General features: G+C 42.7%; 1 protein-coding gene across 4 annotated transcripts in view; it reads right to left on the minus strand.

Annotated features, from left to right (window-relative positions):
• The window catches only part of ABLIM1 (actin binding LIM protein 1), a 210,613-nt gene that overhangs the window by 165,394 nt on the left and 23,414 nt on the right, over window positions 1-21,805 (minus strand). For all 4 annotated transcript variants that reach the window (XM_026651133.1, XM_026651129.1, XM_026651131.1 and 1 more), the window contains exon 2: window positions 20,799-20,933. In XM_026651133.1, coding sequence (XP_026506918.1) covers window positions 20,799-20,933 — 135 coding nt within the window. The remainder of the gene's footprint in view (window positions 1-20,798; window positions 20,934-21,805) is intronic.

The following is a 21,805-nucleotide window of genomic DNA, read 5'->3' on the forward strand; positions in this document are numbered from 1 at the left end:
TCAGTCCCACTTGCTAGCTCATTTATCTGTGTACCTCTTGGAAAAAGCTGGCATTTGGCTCAGCAATGGAAGGAGGAGGAAACTGATTTCTAGGGGATATGAAAGGAAACAACATGAAATGAAAATTTGTTTTAGGCTAGCATAAGAGTCTGCAACAACAGTGCAAGAACTCTTTAACAGTGTCCACAGCTTGCCTCTTTGGTGGAGCCATCTCCAATCTCCGCTGGATTATAAATTTTGATGTGTAATCCTGACATTACTCATAATTGGCATCTGAGTATGCTCGGGTCCTAGCCCCAAGCCCCTGCACTGGGCACCCAGAAACTTCATCATCCACTATGATTTTCAAAGTCAGCGAGCAGTCAAATTTGAATAATTCCAAACGTGAGGAATGAATTTGTTTTTTTAAATTAAAGACAGTGCTCACTTTTAGTATCAGACCATCAGTATTATATTGCTTCACAACTATATCTAAAGTAAATCAGTTCATTAAAATGTATCCCTCTTGAACATTATTTATTTATTGTTTGCAGTACAGCAGCACTTACAGGCCACAGTCAAGATCAGGGCCTCCTTGTGCTAGGCACTGTACATATACATAGTAACAAACAGTCCCTGCCCCAGAGAGTCTACCATCCAAAAGTATGTTTTCACTTCAGTGTTGGACCCAGGTGCTGATCACCCAGGCTAAGCACCTGGCTTCGCTTAGCCCGGCTGTGAGCAGTCCCACTGCAAAGCCATACCTGAGTTACTCCATCCTTGCTGGTGCTGTACTCCCCCATGTGTGTTGCTAGAACTTCTGGGGGCATATCCCATAGTTCTTTGTGCTGCAGTAAGAGGAGATGCTCTACAATCCTTTCCCAGTGACTTGTGGGAGAACTTGTCTGTCCTTCTAGGCATACTGAGGGTATTGGGGGAAGGCACTGGAGAGCTATCAGCATATAAGCAATTTAGCCTACATCCTCCCAGCTACATGGGTGAGCTACTTGCTTGAGCGAAAGCTAGGCAGGTGACTCCTCCAGTATTAAACCAGACAGTCCTGCTTTTCAAGGATTTGTCCCCCGTCCAGTACTCCGACAAAACCAGCCATGGTATCAGATAAGGAATGCCATTTTGAAGTGTGTGTCACTCCACCCCCATGTGGCATGACCTTGCACGCACCATACATCTCAGGTCCTGCTGGCATGGCCACGCGCTCTTAAAAATAGCACCCCCAGGGAAGCATGATCTTAAAAATGGTTCCCCATGCGGCATGACCTCACACATACCATGCAGGGTCACACCGGCAGGAGCAGGCCTATGCCATTCCTAGAAGTACTGGAATGTCCAGTATTCTAGAAACACGTGAGTGGCCACTCTAGTGAAAGCAGAACCTGAGCTGTAAGCCACATCTCCAGTCAGGCCAGCTAGCCTAAGCTGAAAAGACCACTTTACTTGGATGAGAGGTTTGTGTGTGTGGAGACAAAGAGGGTAAGAGACAACACCTAAGTAAGAGCTCAGACTAATTCTGGAGTGAAGAGACACCCTAATTGGGAAAGAGGAAACAGAGAGGTGAAGAGATTTGCCTAAGATCATTCAACAACAGCCAGAAACAGAACCCAGGTGTCTGGACTCCCAGTCTATTGCCCTATTCACTGGAATATATTGCATCTTTCATCATCCTTTAACATGTAACAGCTCCCCAAAACATTATAGCAGCACTGTTTCCATTCATATACTCTGAATGGCACCATATTAAGAACCACCATATTTATTCAAGAGGCTCCACATTTCATTAAATACTAATGAAATATTCTGAAACCTAACACTTTTAGTGGGCATAATTCAGTTTCAATAATACACCTCCAATCCCACTGGGTGAGCACAGAATTTCATCTAGTGAATCCTGCACTAAGAATCACTTCCAGACACCAACCTCCTATTTTAAGCAACTGCTTTAAAGAGCTAAATACTAGACACATTGACACCAATAGATGTTTTGCCACCGCTTTCAGTGTGGTCAATTTTTGGACCTAAAACTAATGTTTCCAATACACTTTTGTTCAGCCTTTAGCTCCCTTGCTGCCCCTCATGCTTGGGAGGAGCTCCCTATAAACATCTACAAGCTACCTCGTTATCTCCCTTCAAATCCCTCCTTAAAAATCTCCTTTGCTGTGATACCTACAAAAAATTTCACAATGGTTGGACTGATGGTGTACCGAGACCACTGACCAATATTGTCTCCGTTTCTTTGTACTCCCCCGTTGAGCTGGTCTGTATCCATCTTGTCTTGTACTTAGGCTTTGTCTACACTGGCAAGTGAAAGACAAAATTTTGTCGTTCAGAGGTATTAAACGTTTTGTCGGCAACATGAACCAGTGTGAACAGCGCTTTGTCAGCAGGAGCGCTCTCCTGCTGAAAACGCTAACGCCGCTCGTTGGGGGTGGACGTTTTTTGTCGGCAGCAGAGCTCTCTCCGCCTTTTAGTGGCACGGCTGTAGCAGCACAGCCGTGTTGCTAAAAACTTCATAGCGTAGACATAACCTTAGACTGTAAGCTCCCTGGAGCAGGGACTGTCTTTTCATTCTGTGTTTGTACAAAATCTAGAACAATGAGGTCCTTGTCCATGATCAGGGCTCTGAGGTACTAGTGCAATACACATAAATAATAATAACAGTCCTAATGGAATTAATAGGAATGAAAGCAATATACTTCCATAGAATTAAGTTTCTAGAAACACATAGACTAAAGCTGGATGAAACCCTTCAAGTTTGGACATAAAAATAAAAAAAGCCACAGACATGTCTCTTGAGGAAAATTTCCCCCATTTTTCTATCAGCTTTACTATAGAATTTATTAAAGAAAGAAATCCTTGCTACAGATTTTTTTGTTCCATCTTACAGAAAATATAGAATACAATAGCAAATTATATTTGCTACTACTTTTCCATGAGTGGTTACTTAAACCAGATTTTAATGTAAACCCAAATCATTTACTACTATTCACTATTTGTGCACATACGGTTATTATTTTCCCCCAAGAGAGAATTTCATCTGTTGGGTAGAGATCCTCAACTATTTGACTTGTAGCATGTGTTCAAAGTATTTCTGTTAGCACTGTTACTATGGTATAAATGTAGAACAAACTGCAAAACCAGCAGAGATCAGGAATACTGCACAATAACTACCGGTAATGTAAATTCGTACGAGAACTTAACACTGGAACAAGTTAATGAGATGCTAAGGAATCAAAATGAAAAGTACTAAGATGAATTCCTGGTCATCCACACACTGGGCCATGTTCTTAAGTAAGCCAATATATAAATTCAACTGTCTGGATTTGTGCACATACTAAAATGAGGAAAGTTACATGAGCTCCCTTTTGAGTCTTTTATCATGCTGTATGTTGGCTCATAACCACCCTACTGATGCAATGTGTTCCCATGTGTACATCTGCAGTTATTTTTGTAAATGATCATTAAACCTACAACAAAGCCAGATATAGAAAACTCATAATGGGAGAATGTCAGCCTATGAATAGATACAGGGTTTTACTTCTAAGTAAATTTGGGCCATGGAATTTAGAGATGGAAGAGACAGTAAGTATTATATATTTTCTTCCCTGTGAAGACATCACTGCAGTTCTGCATGCTCTTGTCATCTCCACACTAGATTTCTGCATGCACTCTATTCGTATCTATACCTGAAGACCACAAGAACATTCTGCACTGCTAAAAGTTTAACAGTCCACTTACTTAGTGCCTATACACTTCTTATGCCTATGCTCCAGGGACTGCACTGGCTTCCAAATCATTTTCTGGTGTAATTCAAGGTCTTGATTTTCATAGTTTAGTTCCTATGTAGCTCAGAGATCAACTCTCTCCTGAAAAATAACCTTGCCCGTTGTGACATTGATACCAATATGTGAAAAGCAATAGCATCGAACAAGTCAGTTTAGAAGGCCTAAAAAAAATCAGCTTAGCCAGTCAAAGGAACATCAGGGTCAGGCTGCTGTAAAGCAAGATGAACTACTCAGCAAGAAGAGAGGAGGATTTTGCAAGCTAAGACAAGATATAGGTATCAAGATCAAAAAACACTACTACATTTCTTTTCCTGGTCTGTGGAAAGGTCTGTAAATCAACAACTTCTTACCATCTTCAAGTCAACTCAAACTCAAACTCTCTCTTTCTCAGGCATATTGTCATTCGTCAGCATGTTAACACGCATGCACCATGTTCTTTAACTGAGTCATAAGTATACCCTTTCTTAAGGTTATTTCTTTCTAAGCTCAATTATCTTGGAATATCCTTTTTTTAAAAATGGGCCCAAAAATCTCTTACAAAAGAACAAAAACTAGTACAATGATGTGTGAGTCTGAGGACAATTCTTTCAGTCTTTCACCATGTACCACAAGCGACTTCCAGCCTACGCATCATAAATCACAACCTGAGAAGAGTTCTCCCACAGCCAGGATTTCAGACACACCTGGATACAGAATTCTGTCTGCTCAAAAAATTCCATCCAAATGGGATACCACATGACTATCTTTGTAGATATTTTTAGTCAGGAGCTCCTCAAATTTGATTGGGCAAGACACCAGTCCCTATGGCTTTCACATCCCCAAAATGATGGGCCCAAGCACCTATAAAGCGTCCTCTGGCCTTCAGTTTTCAAAGGGATCCAGTAACTTATTAAAACCTAACATGGCATCTGTCAACATTTATCATCATCCAACTAGTGCAATTAATTCCATTTCCTGTCAAAAGTTCAGTTGACGATAGAAACCCTAGGCCTACCGAAACTAAGCTCAGCGTCAAACAAATGGGGATTTAAGGCTGTTGATGCCAAAGTGCAATACAAGAATCCCCTTGTTAGTGGGATGATGAAACCCATTATTTTGCTCCTGTCAGCATCGAATGGGAGGATTAAATTAACAATTAGGTGTTTTCTTCAATATCCAATTGATACCATCACCTGCAAAAAAGAAGTAAAATAGGAAACTATTGTTTAAACAAGCAGTGAAAGAGAAACCTGTCCCAGGAGACAAACACATTTCTGCTGGTTACAGCAGATCGAGCATCCCATGGTAATATTTAATGTTAGCTCAGGAGCCTAAATGAGCAGGCCAGATTCACACTTGCTGATCCAAACTACACCTCCCTGGCCTGCTGAGCCAACTGGGTAGGGAAGGAGTGCCGCTGGAGAGAGCAGGTGGCATTTCTAATGTTATTCTCTTAAGGAGGCTTTGATGAAAGATGATGGCTTTCATTTCCACTGGCAGCACCAGGTAAGCCCCACCACTGGATGCTACTTAGATTTGCTAACTCAGTGCATCTCCTGGGTTCAACCCCCTTCCAGTCAGAAAGTTGCTGAGACTCCCAACCAGCATTCCCCTCCTCACTCCAACACTGCACAAAGTTGTGTGGGGAGAGCGATCACTTTGCATCAACCCAGCCTTCCCATGGCAGATTTTCTAGCAGGAACCCTTCACCTGAGGCACAAATCTAAAAGCAAGAGTAAGAAAAACACAAACATGCTGATGAGATATGAAAAAATCATTATCAACTTACTAGTACACGGACAACGACACAGGCAATTTGTCACTAGTACAGTCACACTAAAATACGCATTAGAGATCTGTTTCCCCATCACAAAAAGGTCTTTTTGCCCCGAGCTTCCGCTAGCTTCCTACCAATCTCAGGATTCAATTCCTCTCCTGGGTTTTCTGAACTCTGCACAAATCTAATCTGTCTGATTTCATACTGACTTTCTTTCCCCACAGAACTCTCCAGGGGTAGGTGGGAGAGGGAGTATCCCTCTTTCACTTGTGTTGATCTCCCCCACCTAGCATCCATCCATCAACTCTTCCCACTTCTTCACTTTAAACCTCACACTAAAATCTTAACTTTCCCTCTCCCACCCCCATTTTTGGGCACTAGATACTACGTATGAAGGATGCAGAAGTGCCAACCCAAGCATTCAAAAATCATGAGTCAGGTCCCAAAAATTAGGAGATTTTTAAAAACAATGAATTTGGATGCTTTTTATTTGCCTTCTGGTGCTGAAACATCTAGGATTCATGTTTTCATTTTTTTTTTTTTTTAAAGACACTAGGGACAGAAAAGTATTTTTTTAAAGAATTATGAGATTCTCAGGTAATAACTTGACTCCAGGAGCTGAGGCTCTAAGAAAAACACCAAATATCATGAAACTCTTGACTAAAATCATGAGAGCTCACAACACTGAATGATGTTTATATAAGGATAAGATGGACAATAATGTTGCTGCATATGAACATCTTAAATATAAGCTGAATGAACAAACTGAAGGATTTCATGAGGAAGATTCTTCCAGAGCATGAGGATGCCATGTGAGTTACTGATACCCTCTGAGACCACGTCTACACTACAAAATTATGTTGACCTAATTTACGTCAGCATACAGCCAACACGGTTATTAAATCGCTTGTGTGCGCACACACTTGGCTCCTTGTAATGGTGGGGCACGTCCTCACCAGGAGGACTTGTATTGTCAGTGTGGGGCATCATGCAATGGCTCCTCAAGCCAGTAACAGTCGATGTTAGCAACGCAGTGTCTACACTGCCACTGCATCAACCTAATTACATCAACTGTGACTCTATGCTGCTCGGGGAGGTGGTGTTACTAAATGGGCATAAAGAGGCAATTGCATCAGTGGGAGCCAAATTTAAGTGAAGACACTTCCCCAGCTAGGTCAACGCAAGGCAGCTTACATTGATCTAACTGTGTAGTGTAGACAAGGCCTAAGACAGGCTAATTTTGTTCGTTACATTACAATTTTATTAGCTAAGTCATGTTATTTCCCCCTCAAAACAGTTTGTAAGACTTCATGGGATTTTTGAAGGGGGATCAGAATTATTTGTAGAATTATGGAAGGCTGCTAAACAGATACATTGTGGGGCCTAATCCACGAATTTCCACAATATTCCAAATCTCTCCTCGGACATCATTGAACTATAAATAGCACAACCTCTCCAGAACTCAGTTTGCAGTATTATCTTCCCCCACTTGTATCATCTGGTAACAGATCAAAGGTCAAAGAACTAAGAGTTTAAGACACATTCCACACGGTTGCTACAGTGTCCGCTTCCATGACCTTAGTGTTTTCCCACCCCTTTAAGGGCGGAAGATCCAGTTCAAAAATCAACAGATTACAGAGCAGCCCAAGACCTAAACAGAGTTTAAAAAAAAACCACAACAAGCTCTTTGGATTGCAGATGATGTAGGTTTCCAAAAATGATCACATCATTGAAATGGAAGGATCTGCTTGTGATCGAAATATCCCATAAAGGGGTCTGTAAGTACAATATTGTTACAGCTCCTTTTGACTACTCATGAGAAACATCTAATCCATGAAGGGTAGTTAGCATGTTAGTATTCACAATTATGAATACTACTTTGTGCTTATTTATAATAATTTTTTTCCTTACAAATGAAAGCTAATAATTACTCTTCCCTCACAAGATGTTTGGGGTTTGGGAATGCTTCCAGTATGACAAACCTCAGCTTGGTCTTGTAATTCAAAAGGGGCATTAGTCAGAAATTGCCATTGAGCAACATCTAAGGTTTTTAGCACATCTGTGATTATTTCACTGCTGCATTCAGACTGAAACACTTGTATAAAGAGGAGGTGCCTTCACTTCCACCCATTATCATGCTGCTGGTTACACAGCGACAAACAGAATTACATGCACCTACGTCACATGCTTGACACTGGGAAGCTCTAGGGCAGTGGTTTTCAAATTTATTCCTGGCAACCCAGTTGAAGAAAATTGTTGATGCCCACCACCCAACGGAGCTGGGGATGAGGGGTTTGGGGTGTGGGAGGGACTTAGGGCTGAGAGAGGGAGTCAGGGCTCTGGGCTGGGGGTGCAGGCTCTGGGGTGCAGGAAGGGGCTCCAGGTTTGGGAGGGCTCAGGTCTGGGGCAGGGGATTGGGGCACAGGCTTACCTCGTGCAGCTTCCGGTCAGCGGTGCAACAGGGGTGCTAAGGCACCCTTCCTGCCTGTCCTGACACTGTGGACTGCGCTGCGCCCCAGAAGCGGCCAACAGCAGGTCCAGCTCCTAGGCGGAGGCACGCAAGCAGTTCCGCGCGGCTCTCACCTGCAGGCACCGCCCTCCCCTCCAGCTTCCATTGGCCGGGAACCAGCCAGTGGGAGTGCGGAGCCAGTGCTTGGGGCAGGGGCAGTGCGCAGAGCCCCGTGGCCCCCCTCCAGCCTAGGAGCCGGATGTGCTGCTGGCGCAGCACGGTGTCAGAACAGGTAGGGACTAGCCTGCCTTAGCTGGGCAGCAGCGCCGACGGGACTTTTAATGGCCCGGTCGGTGGTTCTGACCAGAGCCGCTGCAACCCAGTGCCCTACATTCCATGACCCAATACTGGGTAGCGACCCACAGTTTGAAAACCACTGCTCTAGAGCATCACTTCACCTTCATTAACAAGCTGGGATGGATAAGAATCTCCTGAGAAATCGGTTGGAAGCTGATCATTTATATTCGTTTCTATTAGGCTTCAGTGATAGACAGTAAGGAATCCATTATTTACACATTTCTTATTGCAGTTACTACTTGCCTGTGGAAGTAATGCAACCTGTTGGTATGCAAATTGATTGGGAGCTACAAAAACACTTTCAGTGTTACTAGCAAACCAGAAAGCTCAAAAGCCACACTCCCCACTGACCCACAGATAAATCACATTTTCAGTTGCTTTAATATCAAGTCTTTTCATGGCAATTAATCCACCCTCACGGGTTCTTCTCTTACCACTTATAATGGGATGAAAAGAACAGTAATCACCAGACAATGATACAAAAATCAGGTCCTGTTTACGTCAGATCCATACTCCAGGCTAAAATGCAAAAAGCCTCAGCTTCTATACATCATAATTTAGAGCCCAATCCTGCGCGTCATTACGCACGTAACTATACTCGAGTTAACAGTCCCATTGAAGTGAGTGGGACTCCTCATGAGTAGATGTTACTCACGCGTGTAAAAAAATTTTTTTGCAGGCTCAGGCCTTTAATCTATTGCTATATAAACTATTTTCCTGTTATTGATTTTTGGTGTTAATTAAAGATTAAAAAGCACCCCAAAGAAGGTCTCCAGCTCAATCTCCTTTCCTTCCTCACAAAACTCCCCTCATGCATGCATGTGTGCACACACACACACTCTCTCAAACACACACACACACACGCACGCACACGCACACGCACACGAAAAGCAAGGTCAGGATAAAATCTGCCATAACATATTGATCTTAAATGGAATTTAATGAATATTCAGACAAAATAGTATTTAATTAACTCTGCATCTGGAACACAGGACTATCTTATTCCCTAGTAGGGCTAACGGCTTTTTATTACGCAACAGTCAAAGAATGCTGCTTTAAAATAGCAATACTGGAGTGGTGCTGCTAACGACCTTTCGTCCCTCTCAATGTGTCTGTCCGTCATTCTCGTCTTAACTCTGGGTTTGAGTCAGCTGCTGAGTGACTAAGATTCCGTGCATATCATCATGCAGGCAGAGATCACCTCCTTGGGGATAAACGACACCATTTCTAGCTCTCCACTTTTTTATCAGCTCTTAACTTGAGCCATAAATAGAACTAGCCATCCGGACTAGGCAGCGATGGGAGAAGAGAGATGTACACTTATGGTTCTAAACCAGTATGAAATAGCAGCGGGCTGCCTCTCTGGGCTAAAGGAGCATAGCATTCAGCAGAGGTGCTTATCACCGCTGTCAGAAAGTTTTAATGATAGCTTTATATAAAGAGACTCACAGCCCTACCTTGAAAACTAGCATTCTGGAAATATTCATCTACCCGAGTGGGGAGTGCTGGTTAAGGCATATCGGTAGGGACTATATTAATTTGAGAATACTCATGGTGGAGAATGTGTTTTTTCCATGAGAGACTGCACTGAAACAGAAATTTGCGATTCTCCCTTGATAAATTCACAATGAAACCAGCAGTGCCCATAAGGGATTCTTACTTTCTATACTTGTCCTTACAGCATAACTGATATCACCCTCACGTATGACAAGCTACCATCTGAGCATGCCAGTGCAAACCGAGATGATACAGTAATACTGTTACCGCTTCTGATAGGAGTGCTCAGCCAAATTCAGAGTGTTGAAGGTTGTTTCTGTCAGGAGGAGAAACTGGTGATGGAGTCAAGTGTTTCTTTGTAAATAAACCAGGTTGCAATGTCCAATTTTCTTGAACAAAGGAGAATCGACCAAGAGAGAGCGTCTATGTTCTCAGTTCCAAGTGCCACAGGTGGCAGGTGAAACCCCCCTTCAGGGAGACTAGCCCCCTGGCCTTAATGCCCAAGGTCCTGCCCCTATCCCACTCCCGGCTTCCACCCCCCTTGCCAGCCCAAGCCCAGGGGTGCCGGCCAGACCTGAGCTCCCGCTGGCTTCTAGGTAGAAGGAGGTGAGGAGGGACACAGCAGGTGGCCTTGTGGGGGAGGGTGTGCAGGAAAGAAGGGATACGGCAGGTGATGGGGCCCTCGCAGGGGAGGAGGTGGAGAGGAGGGACATGGCAGGGACCTCCAGAGAATGGGATGGAGGAGAGGAGGAACTCACCAGGCAGCAGCAGGCGCCTCAGGGAAGAGACAAATCACAGGTGGGGCCACCATGGCCCAGGCGTCTGGCGACGGGTCGATAGCAGCTGCACCAGGGGAGGCTTAGCTTCCCCTGGCCTATTATACCTGCCTCCCATGCCAAGCACCTTTTCAATAGCACTACCCTGAAAGCTCTCAGCTTTCCTCAGGGCCACATTCCCAATGTTCGGACTGTGTCTCATGCTTCCTTCTGCCTTGTGTGCTGGTCTTTTCCTTTTCCTTCTCACTCTCATTCCCCCTCTCCCCACACTCAAATAATACTCACAGAAGCCCCTCCACTCATGTAGTTCAAGTTCCTGTGTGGCTTCACATGTGCCTTTGTTTTGAACAGTGACACGTGCCTATGATTTGGTTGGAGGCCCCCAATTGTTTCAGCTACCTGGTTTCATAAGGGAGTTTAGTGGCTTCTTACATCCATCTTAAATGAAACTTACACCGAACATCCCCAATTTCAATGGCCCAGAACAATACCATCACCTGTAATACACTGAACACTATGGCATAGCACATATAGTTAACAGAAGACAAATGGCTAAGGACCAGAATGGAAACCAAGCATACAGCAAAATTACATGTGATGACTTAGTCCCACAGATTCCTTGTTCCTCAGCCACGGTTTTTAACTCTAACACCACTAGTGGGATTGTTCTATGGAGGGAAGTAGAATCCTTCTGTATGCCTACTATGCTAGCACATAAAAGTTCAAACGTTTCTGATGGGCAGGAGAACATTCTGCACATTAGTATGGGTCTCTCATTGCAACAGTAAGGCCTGGAGTCTAAGCCAATATGTTGAGTGGGATAAGACAACTAAGATGCCTGAAGCTGAGTCCTGTCCCCATCACAAGGAGTCGCTTATATTAGCTAACTGCGTACTCTAAGGATTAAGGGTGTCAAATTCAAGCCTCTGGAAAGAATTCATGCCAAATTAAAAACCAAACTAAATTAAGAGGAAAACAAGCCTGAAACTTCCTTGAACAGTGCATCCCATTTGTATGGACTATATGGTCATAAACATATGGTATACATCATTAGTTATCAGAAAAAGGTGGCCTCCGTTAAAATATGAAGGGTTGACAATGAACCAGATCTGCATCTCTACAGGAAGGGAGCCAGTGGTTTCAGCCTAGTTCTTGGAGGACTAGAAACCCCAAACAAACACACAGTCTTGTTGACAGTCTAAACCAGGAGACAAAGGATTGAATGGGCAATGGAGAGTGGAGTCCTCCCTCACACTTAGCAGTGGTCCCTCCAGGTCAGAGCTGTGGCCTGTTAGCAGTGCAGCATGATGACTCCCGCCGATGAGCTGCTACTCACACGAATACCCAACTGACTAGTCCTGTGAGGAGCTACTCACAGAGTATAGGATTCACAACCTGTCCCTGATACACCTTCTGCTCCAGTTTCTCCATTTGTAAAGTCAAGATACCACTTGCCTAAATGGAAGAACATTCTGAGGACCAATCAGCCACTGTTGCACAGTGCTTTGAAAATATAAAGCACTATATAAACAGCTAAGTATTGTTATTAAAAACCCAGTAACTGTAACACACAATACATGTATGTTACCCTACCAGACCCGTTGATAGCCATGGTGGCCATTGAGAGCATGACTCAACTCTGTCCTATATATTCCCACACAAACTATGGGATGGAGGTAATCTATGGTAAAAATAAATAAATAAATAAATAAATAAAGGAGTAGCAGAAGGCAAAGCTGTAATTCAGGCAAAGTTGTTAACTGCAAGAAATCATTTTCATCCATCAACAGCTAATACACAGAAAGTTTTAGTTAAACTTAGCAAAGACTTACTCACAACTCTCCACAAATATCCCCCAGCCATCCCATCCCCTTGCTGAATGATAATTTAGAAGGCAACATCTAACTGAAAGGAAGACATCTAACGATGCGGTGACAAAAAGAGTCACCTTTCATCCTAATAATGTATGCAAGAGGCGGAGAAGAAGAATAAATAATGTTCTCTTTGCATTCTCCTTCTGAAAACTGTGTTTGGCTGTGGTGTTCCCAAACAAGCCCTGGAGGTGCTAATTTATTCCTATATGTAAGAGAGAGGGAGAGGGAAAGAGCATGGATATCTACGGATACAGATTATCTGGGGCCTGATTTTCAGAACTGGCTTCAGATTTTACACACATTTATCAACATCCAAAAAATTTCAGTTGCTTTGTTTGTGCACGCAACAGATAGATGTCTCAATTCTGCAAGATGCACCTGTATTTAAGTATCTGATTGCTCCTTGCAATGTGTTATTACATTATAAAATACACCTGCAATTAATCTGCACCTTCAAAATGCCCTCTACAAATATCTGCAAGTGCAAAAAGGCAGGCTGAAAAAACAGAGGCTGAAGCCACTACTACAGTACATACTGGGTATATACAAAATATCTGAATACATAGCTTAGATTCTTAAAGTAAAAACTGAAATAATCTCTTCAGTATAGACTTTATCTGCATACTCCCCAGAAGAATATACACTGGCTTAATAATTTTCATCATCTCAACCCCCATGGTTGGCTCTAGTACCTATAATAGTTTGCTACTTGCTCACAGCTAACAGAATTCTCTTTTGGGAGGTGAGGTAGAGTTGGGGTATTGGTGTGTTAAGTGTCACAGACTTTATCTCCACAGATGACTGGAGTGCCTGTACATATGCACTCAATTCATTGCAGAAACATCAAGCCCAGTGAAAACAAAGGGAGCCTTTCCACTGATTTCAGTAGGCTTTGGTTTAGGGTGATTTATAGCCATTTGAGTGTCGCCACACAGCACACTTGTGAATTCAGAGATGATCCAGTCCCTCAATATGGGGTTGCAGCAGTGCATTATAGGGGTCAGCCTGTCTGGATTTTTCCTTGATGTACTACGGTTTGTTGGTCACTAAGCAGGAATCTGTAACATGTGAGTAGCAGGGATTTCAACTACACCCTTAACTACAAGCTGAATTAGCAACATGCTAAACAAATCAACCACTGAGCTTGTAGCTCTTAAAATACTAAGAGACAGTACTCAGTCAAAGCAAAAAAAGTGTCTCCCTGGCGAAAGCCATGTAAGATGTAAAAGACTGAGAAGACCTGCAGGTATTTTAGAACGCTTAAGATACTTTCCTGACAAAATTCTCTGAAGTCCTTGGGCATGATTCATCCCTACGTTATTCCGGTTTTATGCCAATTCAGCCACACTGGCCCAATTAGAGTTACACCTGTGTAAAACTAGAGTGACATAGTGAAGAATAGGCCCTTTATGTCTCCTGTGAGCTTAGAATGTGGTATGGGAATAAATGACAGGCTGCTGTCTTTACTGCCTGCCTAGAACAGTCTTCCTTGTATGTATCACACTAACAATACCAAAAAGGTTCAGCAAGACACACAAACCAAAGAGGGTCAAATCCAACATCTTCAGGGCATGACCAAATGCTTGGAAAGTAGCACTATCCACTCTCAGTCAGACACAGATCTATATGAGGTTTTGGATGCCAGAAGGGAATCGGAGTTGGAATTCCAATGTTTTCCCTATATTGACTGATTGTATAAAAAACATTGGATGGCTTTGGCCCCAAAGTGACAGTTTAAAATAAAATTTGTTATGAATAAGCTTATATATGTATATATAATGTGACAGGGTCAGGCCAGATGGCTATAGGAGAGCGATGTTTTGTTTGGACTAGAGCAGATTAAGGAGGGGACATGATAGCAGTCTTCAAATACTTGAAAAGCTGCCATAAAAAAAAAAATGGCGAAAATTGTTCTGTCTTGCCAAATTGGACAGGACAAGAGGCAATGGGTTAAAAATACAGATTAGATTGAATCTCAGCAAAAACTTCCTAACTGTAAGAAAAGTAGGACAATGGACAAACTGCCTAGGGAAGTCATGGAATCTCCTTCATTGGAGGTTTTCAAAAGGAGGCTATATACACCTCTACCCCGATATAACACGAATTCAGATAGAACACGGTAAAGCAGTGCTCCGGGGGGGCGGGGCTGCGCACTCCGGCGGATCAAAGCAAGTTCGATATAACGCAGTAAGATTTTTTGGCTCCCAAGGACAGCGTTATATCGGGGTAGAGGTGTAGTGTGATACAGCAGGGCCAGGGAGCAGTGGGAGAGTGGTCCTATTGAAAATTCCAGGGGAAGTGGGCGGCGTAAGCCCGGCTAAAGGACCCTCCCCCAGCCTTTGGGGAGGATCCACTGAGCCCAGGAACTCAACTGATTACAGGGGACAACAAAAAAGAAAAAGAAGGGCAGGTGTGAAGGTCAAAGGGTCAAAAAGAGAGAAGTAAAGGGGACACCGGAGGCAGATATATTAGCCCCAGGATAAGCAGATCCCTTTTCTCCTGGTAATTGAACAGGGATTACTCCAGGTTAATCAGGATACCTGGGGCCAATCAGGATACCTGGGGCCAATCAAGGGCCTGCCAGAACCTGTTAAAAGCCCCCCCTCCGGTCAGATAGGCACACACAATAGGAACCATGGGGAGCAGGTGTGCTACTGGAGAGCCTGACAGTGCAGACACTGACAAATGCTGGAGACAGACCTCACAGGTACAGAGGTGAAGAGTAGGGGAAACCCTTCCCAACAGGGCATACAGCCCCCTTCCAGGCCCCAGAGGTTTGAGGAGAAGAGACCTCGCCAGAGGGGAGAGACTGAACTGGGTGCCTGGCCTGCCACCACTACACCGGAGGAGTTACCAGAGACTAAGAGGCTCCTCTCCCCCTCCCCTGTCAGGGAGGCAGGGAGGAACCCTGCCCAGACAATGTGGGGGCAGTAAACCCAGGTTTGTGGGGAAATTCCCAGAGAGAGAGGAATCCCCCAGCTCACCATTAAGAGGAAGCGTGGAACCCACCGAGATGGAGAAGGAGCTCTGCCACAATAATCATTATTTCAGTATTAAAGGACAAAACAACAAGCAGTAATGAGTGTATCGGATATATGATCCCATAATTCAGCCTATCAGAAAGTCTTTCCAGCTTGTTTTTAAGTATTTCAGGGCTATTGGTTTTCAGTGCAATTTTAGTTCCCACATCAATTTTAAGATTCAGTATTATACTTTATTCAACTTTCAGAATTTTTTTTTCTAAAGAAAAAATATTTATGTTTACAGTATGTGTGTGTTTCAGCAGACACCAAAGAGTGTCTTTGTATTAAGGAGCTATGCTAGTCTAATATTTAGCTGTCTAAGACAGCTTTACTGTTCTAAAATGGGGTACCTCAATATTCTTGGGGGACAAGACAAATAAGGAAAAAAAGGGTGGACACCTTCAAACACATGTGCAGAGTAGTAGGTATAGTCAGAATTACAAGATAAAAGAGGGCTTCCAAATTGGGTAAAATGAGTTCCCTTCAGGAAAGCTCCAGCAGGAAGCATCCTTCTACTGATGCTCAATTGGCAAGGGAGCCATCAGACCCTAGAATATCATTAAAAATGTGAGTATAACTCTATTTGTAATTTGTGCATAGGTCTTTATAGGCTTTCTATGTTCTTGGGTAATCATAACTTTAATTGTAACTTTAATAAAAGGTGTAAAACAGACTAGACCTTGTACTTGTGAATGTACGTGTGGTCACTATCCTTGGTCTTATGTTTTCCTAGAGACTAACTCTGAAGCAAGTAGCAGAGGTGACTTTCACTCTATTGAGCTTGAAACTGTAGCCACTAGAGCTGAACACATAGTGGTGTAATACAACATTACTAAATTAAATAAAAGGCTACATTTCCACAAATCTGGTCATGATCCACAGCAGAGGAGATGGAGGGAGGGTAGTGGAATACAGATAGGGACCACACATCTTGAAGATGGTATTGCTTTCTGCAGTACTGCTGTCCCCACAGCTGTATCTGCAGAAGAAGTCAGGACCCATGCGTAATATCTTGTAAAAGTGTGTACGGAGTCTTAGAATGCTGGGTCCTGGATCTTTCTTTAGCTGCTTGTCCCTCAAAGGAGTCGGGTTCTGGATGAATGAATAAAAACTCCATCCCTTTAGCTGACAGAAGAGGCAAGCATTTCTCAAAGATCTGGCAGGCTCCAAAATGGCTTAGCTGTTTTGAAGGACCACCCTAAAAAGGCCAGAGACCTGGAGGATGTCCAATAGATCATGTGTGTGTCCTGGACCTTAGAGAGGTATCTGGAGCTTGGTTGCTATCCTCTGTAACAGTTCCTGATACTGCCTGTGGTCATCAGGTGTGGAGGATGACAAACCCATTATAACTGGCAGGACTGGTGGATCCAGCTCAACTTCTTCTTCTGCCAACTTTGATGGAGCCACAGTTAATATCAACTGGGAGAGGGAGGGCGGGTGTGATTCTTGCACAGATCTTCTATATGGATCCTACACAGTCCAGAAGGCAGGATCAGCTCGGGGAGGGGAGGGGAAATCATTTGGAGCATCAGATTCACTTGATGAAATAATCATCTCCTGCCCTACCAGCGGTGCCTGTGGTACTGGTAGGAGGACGTTCCAAGTTGTAGGAGAGGATCCTCTTCTTCTTGTGGTGGTTTCTTTGGGTGTGGGGGTGTCTCTAAGAGGAGCTGGGACCGACAGAAGAGGAGATTGGGGGAAGAACAAAGTGAAAATATTCTTTGAGGTACGAGTATTGGTCTTTCCTGGCATTTGGGGAGCCCCTGAGGAGGAGGGCCAGCAAATCCAGGGTGTCCGATGGTCTAGTATTTGGAGGATCCCACATGGACTACATCGGAACTAATGAAGCATGCAGCTCGCAGAGAGGGCTGATAAACACAGTTTTTTTGGCTTGTGGGACAGAGTTGAAATCTTTATTAGAGCTTTCTTCCTTCTCTCCTTGCCTTCTTAAACAGCAGGATTATGAGGACCTAACTCCTTAGGACCCACACACGAAAACTCACCCGACTTGGACCAAGATGGGGAGGGATGTTTTTTACTTGGAGGCAGATCTGGATGGGGAATCTGTCCTTATGCCTATACTCATGAGATTTTTTTTTAGGCTTCAGAGTTTTAGCCTGTGCTCCAGAGCTTGTGTTTACAGGGGCACTGTTTGCAATCTGAAGCCACTATACAGGGGGGTCTCCCCAGCCTGGATATGAATGGGGTCTCATAGCCTGCTCCATGAGGGGCAGCCACAGACAGAGTTCTTGTCCCTCATGAGTTCGGAAAGGGAAGGAGCAGCAAACGTGAGTCTCACCGAGGCAATAAAGGCAGCTGTAGTGTTCATCATGGAGAAAGAAAGGGACAAGAGACAGTTCTTGAATCCCAGGACTCTTAGCACAGTCCCTCTCTGCAGAGAATAGCTTCCCAGGGTGGAGAGAACTAATCGAACATAAAAACACTGCTAATACCATGTCTAAACTACTAAAAATACTAACACTAGTTACAAATTATTAGGGCTGTCAATTAAGTGCAGTTAACTCACACAACTGACTCAAAAAATCAATCGCAGTTAAAAAAAATTAATTGCCATTAATCGCACTTTTAAACAATAGAATACCAATTGAAATTTATTAAATATTTTTGGATGTTTTTCTACATTTTCAAATTTATTGATTTCAATTACAACACAGAATACAAAGTGTACAGTGCTCACTTTATATTTTTTTATTACAAATATTTGCACTGTAAAAATGATAAACAAAAGAATGGTATGAGATGAATTGAAAAATACAATACTGTAGTGCAATCTTTTAATCATGAAAGTGTAACTTACAAATGTAGATTTTTTTTTGTTACATAACTGCACTCAAAAAAAACCAAAACAATGTAAAACTTTAGAGCCTACAAGTCCACTCAGTCCTACTTCTTGTTCAGCCAATCATAAAGACAAACAAGTCTGTTTACATTTACAGGACATAATGCTGCCCGCTTCTTATTTACGATGTCACCTGAAAGTGAGAACAGGCATTTCCATGGCACTTTTGTAGCCGGTGTTGTAAGGTATTTATGTGCCAAATATGCTAAACATTTGTATGCCCCTTCCTGTTTCGGCCACCATTCCAGAGGACATGCTTCCATGCTGATGACGCTCATTAAAAAAATCTGTTAATTAAATTTGTGACTGAACTCCTTGGGGGAGAATTATATGTCTCCTGCTCTGTTTTTTACCTGCATTCTGCCATATATTTCATGTTATAGCAGTCTCAGATGACCCAGCACATGTTTTTTCGTTTTAAGAACACTTTCACTGCAGATTTGACAAAATGCAAATGTGAGATTTCTAAAGACAGCTAAAGCACTCGACCCCAGGTTTAAGAATCTGAAGTACCTTCCAAAATCTGAGAGGTACGAGGTGTGGAGCTTGCTTTCAGAAGCCTTAAAAGAGCAACACTCCGATGCGGAAACTACAGAACTGAACCACCAAAAAATAAAATCAACCTTCTGCTAATGGCATCTGACTCAGATGATGAAAATGAACATGCGTTGGTCCGCACTGCTTTGGATCGTTATCGAGCAGAACCTGTCATCGGCATGGACGCGTGTCCTCTGGAATGGTGGTTGAAGCATGAAGGGACATATGAATCGTTAGTGTATCTGGCATGTAAATATCTTGTGACGCTGGCTACAACAGTGCCATGTAAACACCTATTCTCACTTTCAGGTGACATTGTAAACAAGCAAGCAAGCAGCATTATCTCCTGCAAATGTAAACAAACTTGTTTGTCTGAGCGATTGGCTGAACAAAAAGTAGGACTGAGTGGATTCTCAGGCTATAAAGTTTTACATTGTTTTGGTTTTGAGTGCAGTTTTTTTTTCCCCCTTTACATAATTCTACATTTGTACGTTCAACTTTCATGATAAAGAGATTGCACAACATTATTTGTATTAGGTGAATTGAAAAATATTATTTCTTTTGTTTTTTACTGTGCAAATATTTGTAATAAAAATAATAATATAAAATGAGCACTGTACACTGTGTTCTGTGTGGTAATTTAAATTAATATATTTGAAAATGTAGAAAACACCCATAAATATTTAAATAAATTGTATTATATTATTCTTTAACAGTGCAATTAATTGCGTGATTAATCACAATTAGTTTTTTTTAATTGCTTGACAGCCCTACAAATTATATTTACAGGTATTCAAGTAGAGGAAGATTGAAGCGACACTGTATTCCAACTCAGATCATGTAGCGGTAAGAAGGAACTGGACAGGTATCAGTCCACACTGCCCTTTATACTCTTCGTTCAGAGCACGAGAAGATGAACTGTGCATGGCAGACCAACAGACATAACTTACTAAAAAAGTTTCCCAATTCAGGTATATGATGCACATGCATACCCATGTGTGGAATACACACAGGGACCATCACTTGAAAAACCACCATGATTTACAACACTATCAAATGCACACAAGAGTCTTGCATAAAACCCATGTTTTGTGCAATGTCAAAAGAGGCAATATAATCCCTCATGTTTATTTTCCCCCTTGCTGTTTATAATAATGAGCGCTTAGAAGGTGGCCACTTCTGTTTCCTGACAGTTTTCCTTTCCATTATGTGGAACATTATAAACATGCCCAATCCCACACAATCATCCTAAAATCCAGTCACTTGTTTAAAATGATTTAGAAGTAGTTGCAGGGGCCCCTAACAGCTGTTAATGTTCTCCTGTTCCCCACACAAACAGGGGAAATTGATTAAGATCCCAATCTAGGCAGGTTCTGATCATGGTCTTAACTGACCATACCGGAGAAACGTGACTACCTACAAAAGTTTCAACTTTCAGTTACAGTAATCTTATTACTTGTAATGATAACTAATATAAATATGCAGAGTGACATGTTTTTCTGAGTTGATGGCACTCCTATAATGGCAATTACTGGATCCAGTAGTAATAAGAACAGAGTAACTGGTTGTTAATGTCATCAGTTTCTTAAAAAGGCCTGAATACCTAAATGTTTGCTTAGAGAATTTGGTCTTTTTGGTGCCATTCAGCTGGATGCTCTTACACTTATGACTCAGCCAGCTCTCCATCCATCCTTCACCTTGCCCACCCACAAGTTCTGGGACTGTGTATTTTGAGAAATACAGATGTCTTCTGATTGAATCCATCTCTGCCCACAGCTGTTGCCAATGACAATATCCAAAGTTAACCCCTCACAGTCAACTCAAGACAAACTGGTTTGAACTATTCACATGTATTAATTCATTTACGCCAAATGAATGTGAATTCGCTACCTTTGCAGGTGAAGCATTTGATGTGAAAGTGCTTGGACTGGACACGGAGCACTTCGCCTTTACACGGCTCCTCACATTTATGGCAGTGGATGACAGGCTTGTCAGTGGAGTGGTGAGGTTCTTGGGAATGGGCCACTGTAAAAATAAAATATATCACTGTAAGAAAAGGAATACAGGGTTTTCTACCCTTCATAGATCTATGCTTTCAGCAACCAGTGAGTGGTATATAATCTCTCCATAGATTACATTGTACGCCCAACAAATTAACATGTTAACAGAGATTCTGTGCACCTGTACCCTTTCCATAAAATGGTGTTTTAAGTCATGCACAATATCTGCCTTATTGCACTGAGACAAGCAGGGAAAGAGAAAGAGAAAAAAATCCCTTAGTGATTTTGGTCACTCTCCGTGTCACTGATTCCACAAGTACTGCCTACAGTTCCAGAGCACATACCAACTGTGCATGAAGGCATAAAACAAGCAAGCAGGGCAGAAAAAAACTGGACAAGCATAACCTGAGCAGGAAGCCCAACCCAAGCATAATGAACAGAAACAGAAAGCAAATTTGCGAAGTCAAATCAACACAGCTACTTGGGTTCATGTACTACTTACTGCATTAGAATCCCATCTGATACGAAGAGTTAGAGTCCTAGGGAGGGATGTGATGCACAGAAAAATTGGAGTATACAGTAGCAGACAGACAAGAGTGCAAGCACAGAAACATGTGTCTGAGGTTAGAAGAATAAAAGGAAGTTATCTGGCTTGTTCTTACTCCTGCTGACTTCAACAGAATGTAACTCTTGTGTGTAGAGGAACAAGCCAAACATAGGAAAGGCTATAGAGGATAGAAGAGGGCAAAGTCACCCTCAATTTAAGCTTGCAAAGTAGCCAGAAGAGAACTTGGAGCACCAACAAGCAATACCTACACCTTTCAGCACATTTCCCAAGCAGACTCACAGAATGGCTGGGAAAGAACAGTGATAAGGGGGAAGAGCATTCTGTGTAGT

The sequence above is a fragment of the Terrapene carolina genome, unplaced genomic scaffold (genome assembly GCF_002925995.2).
Source record: "Terrapene carolina triunguis isolate 2854851 unplaced genomic scaffold, T_m_triunguis-2.0 Scaffold95, whole genome shotgun sequence".
NCBI classification, from domain to species: domain Eukaryota; kingdom Metazoa; phylum Chordata; order Testudines; family Emydidae; genus Terrapene; species Terrapene triunguis.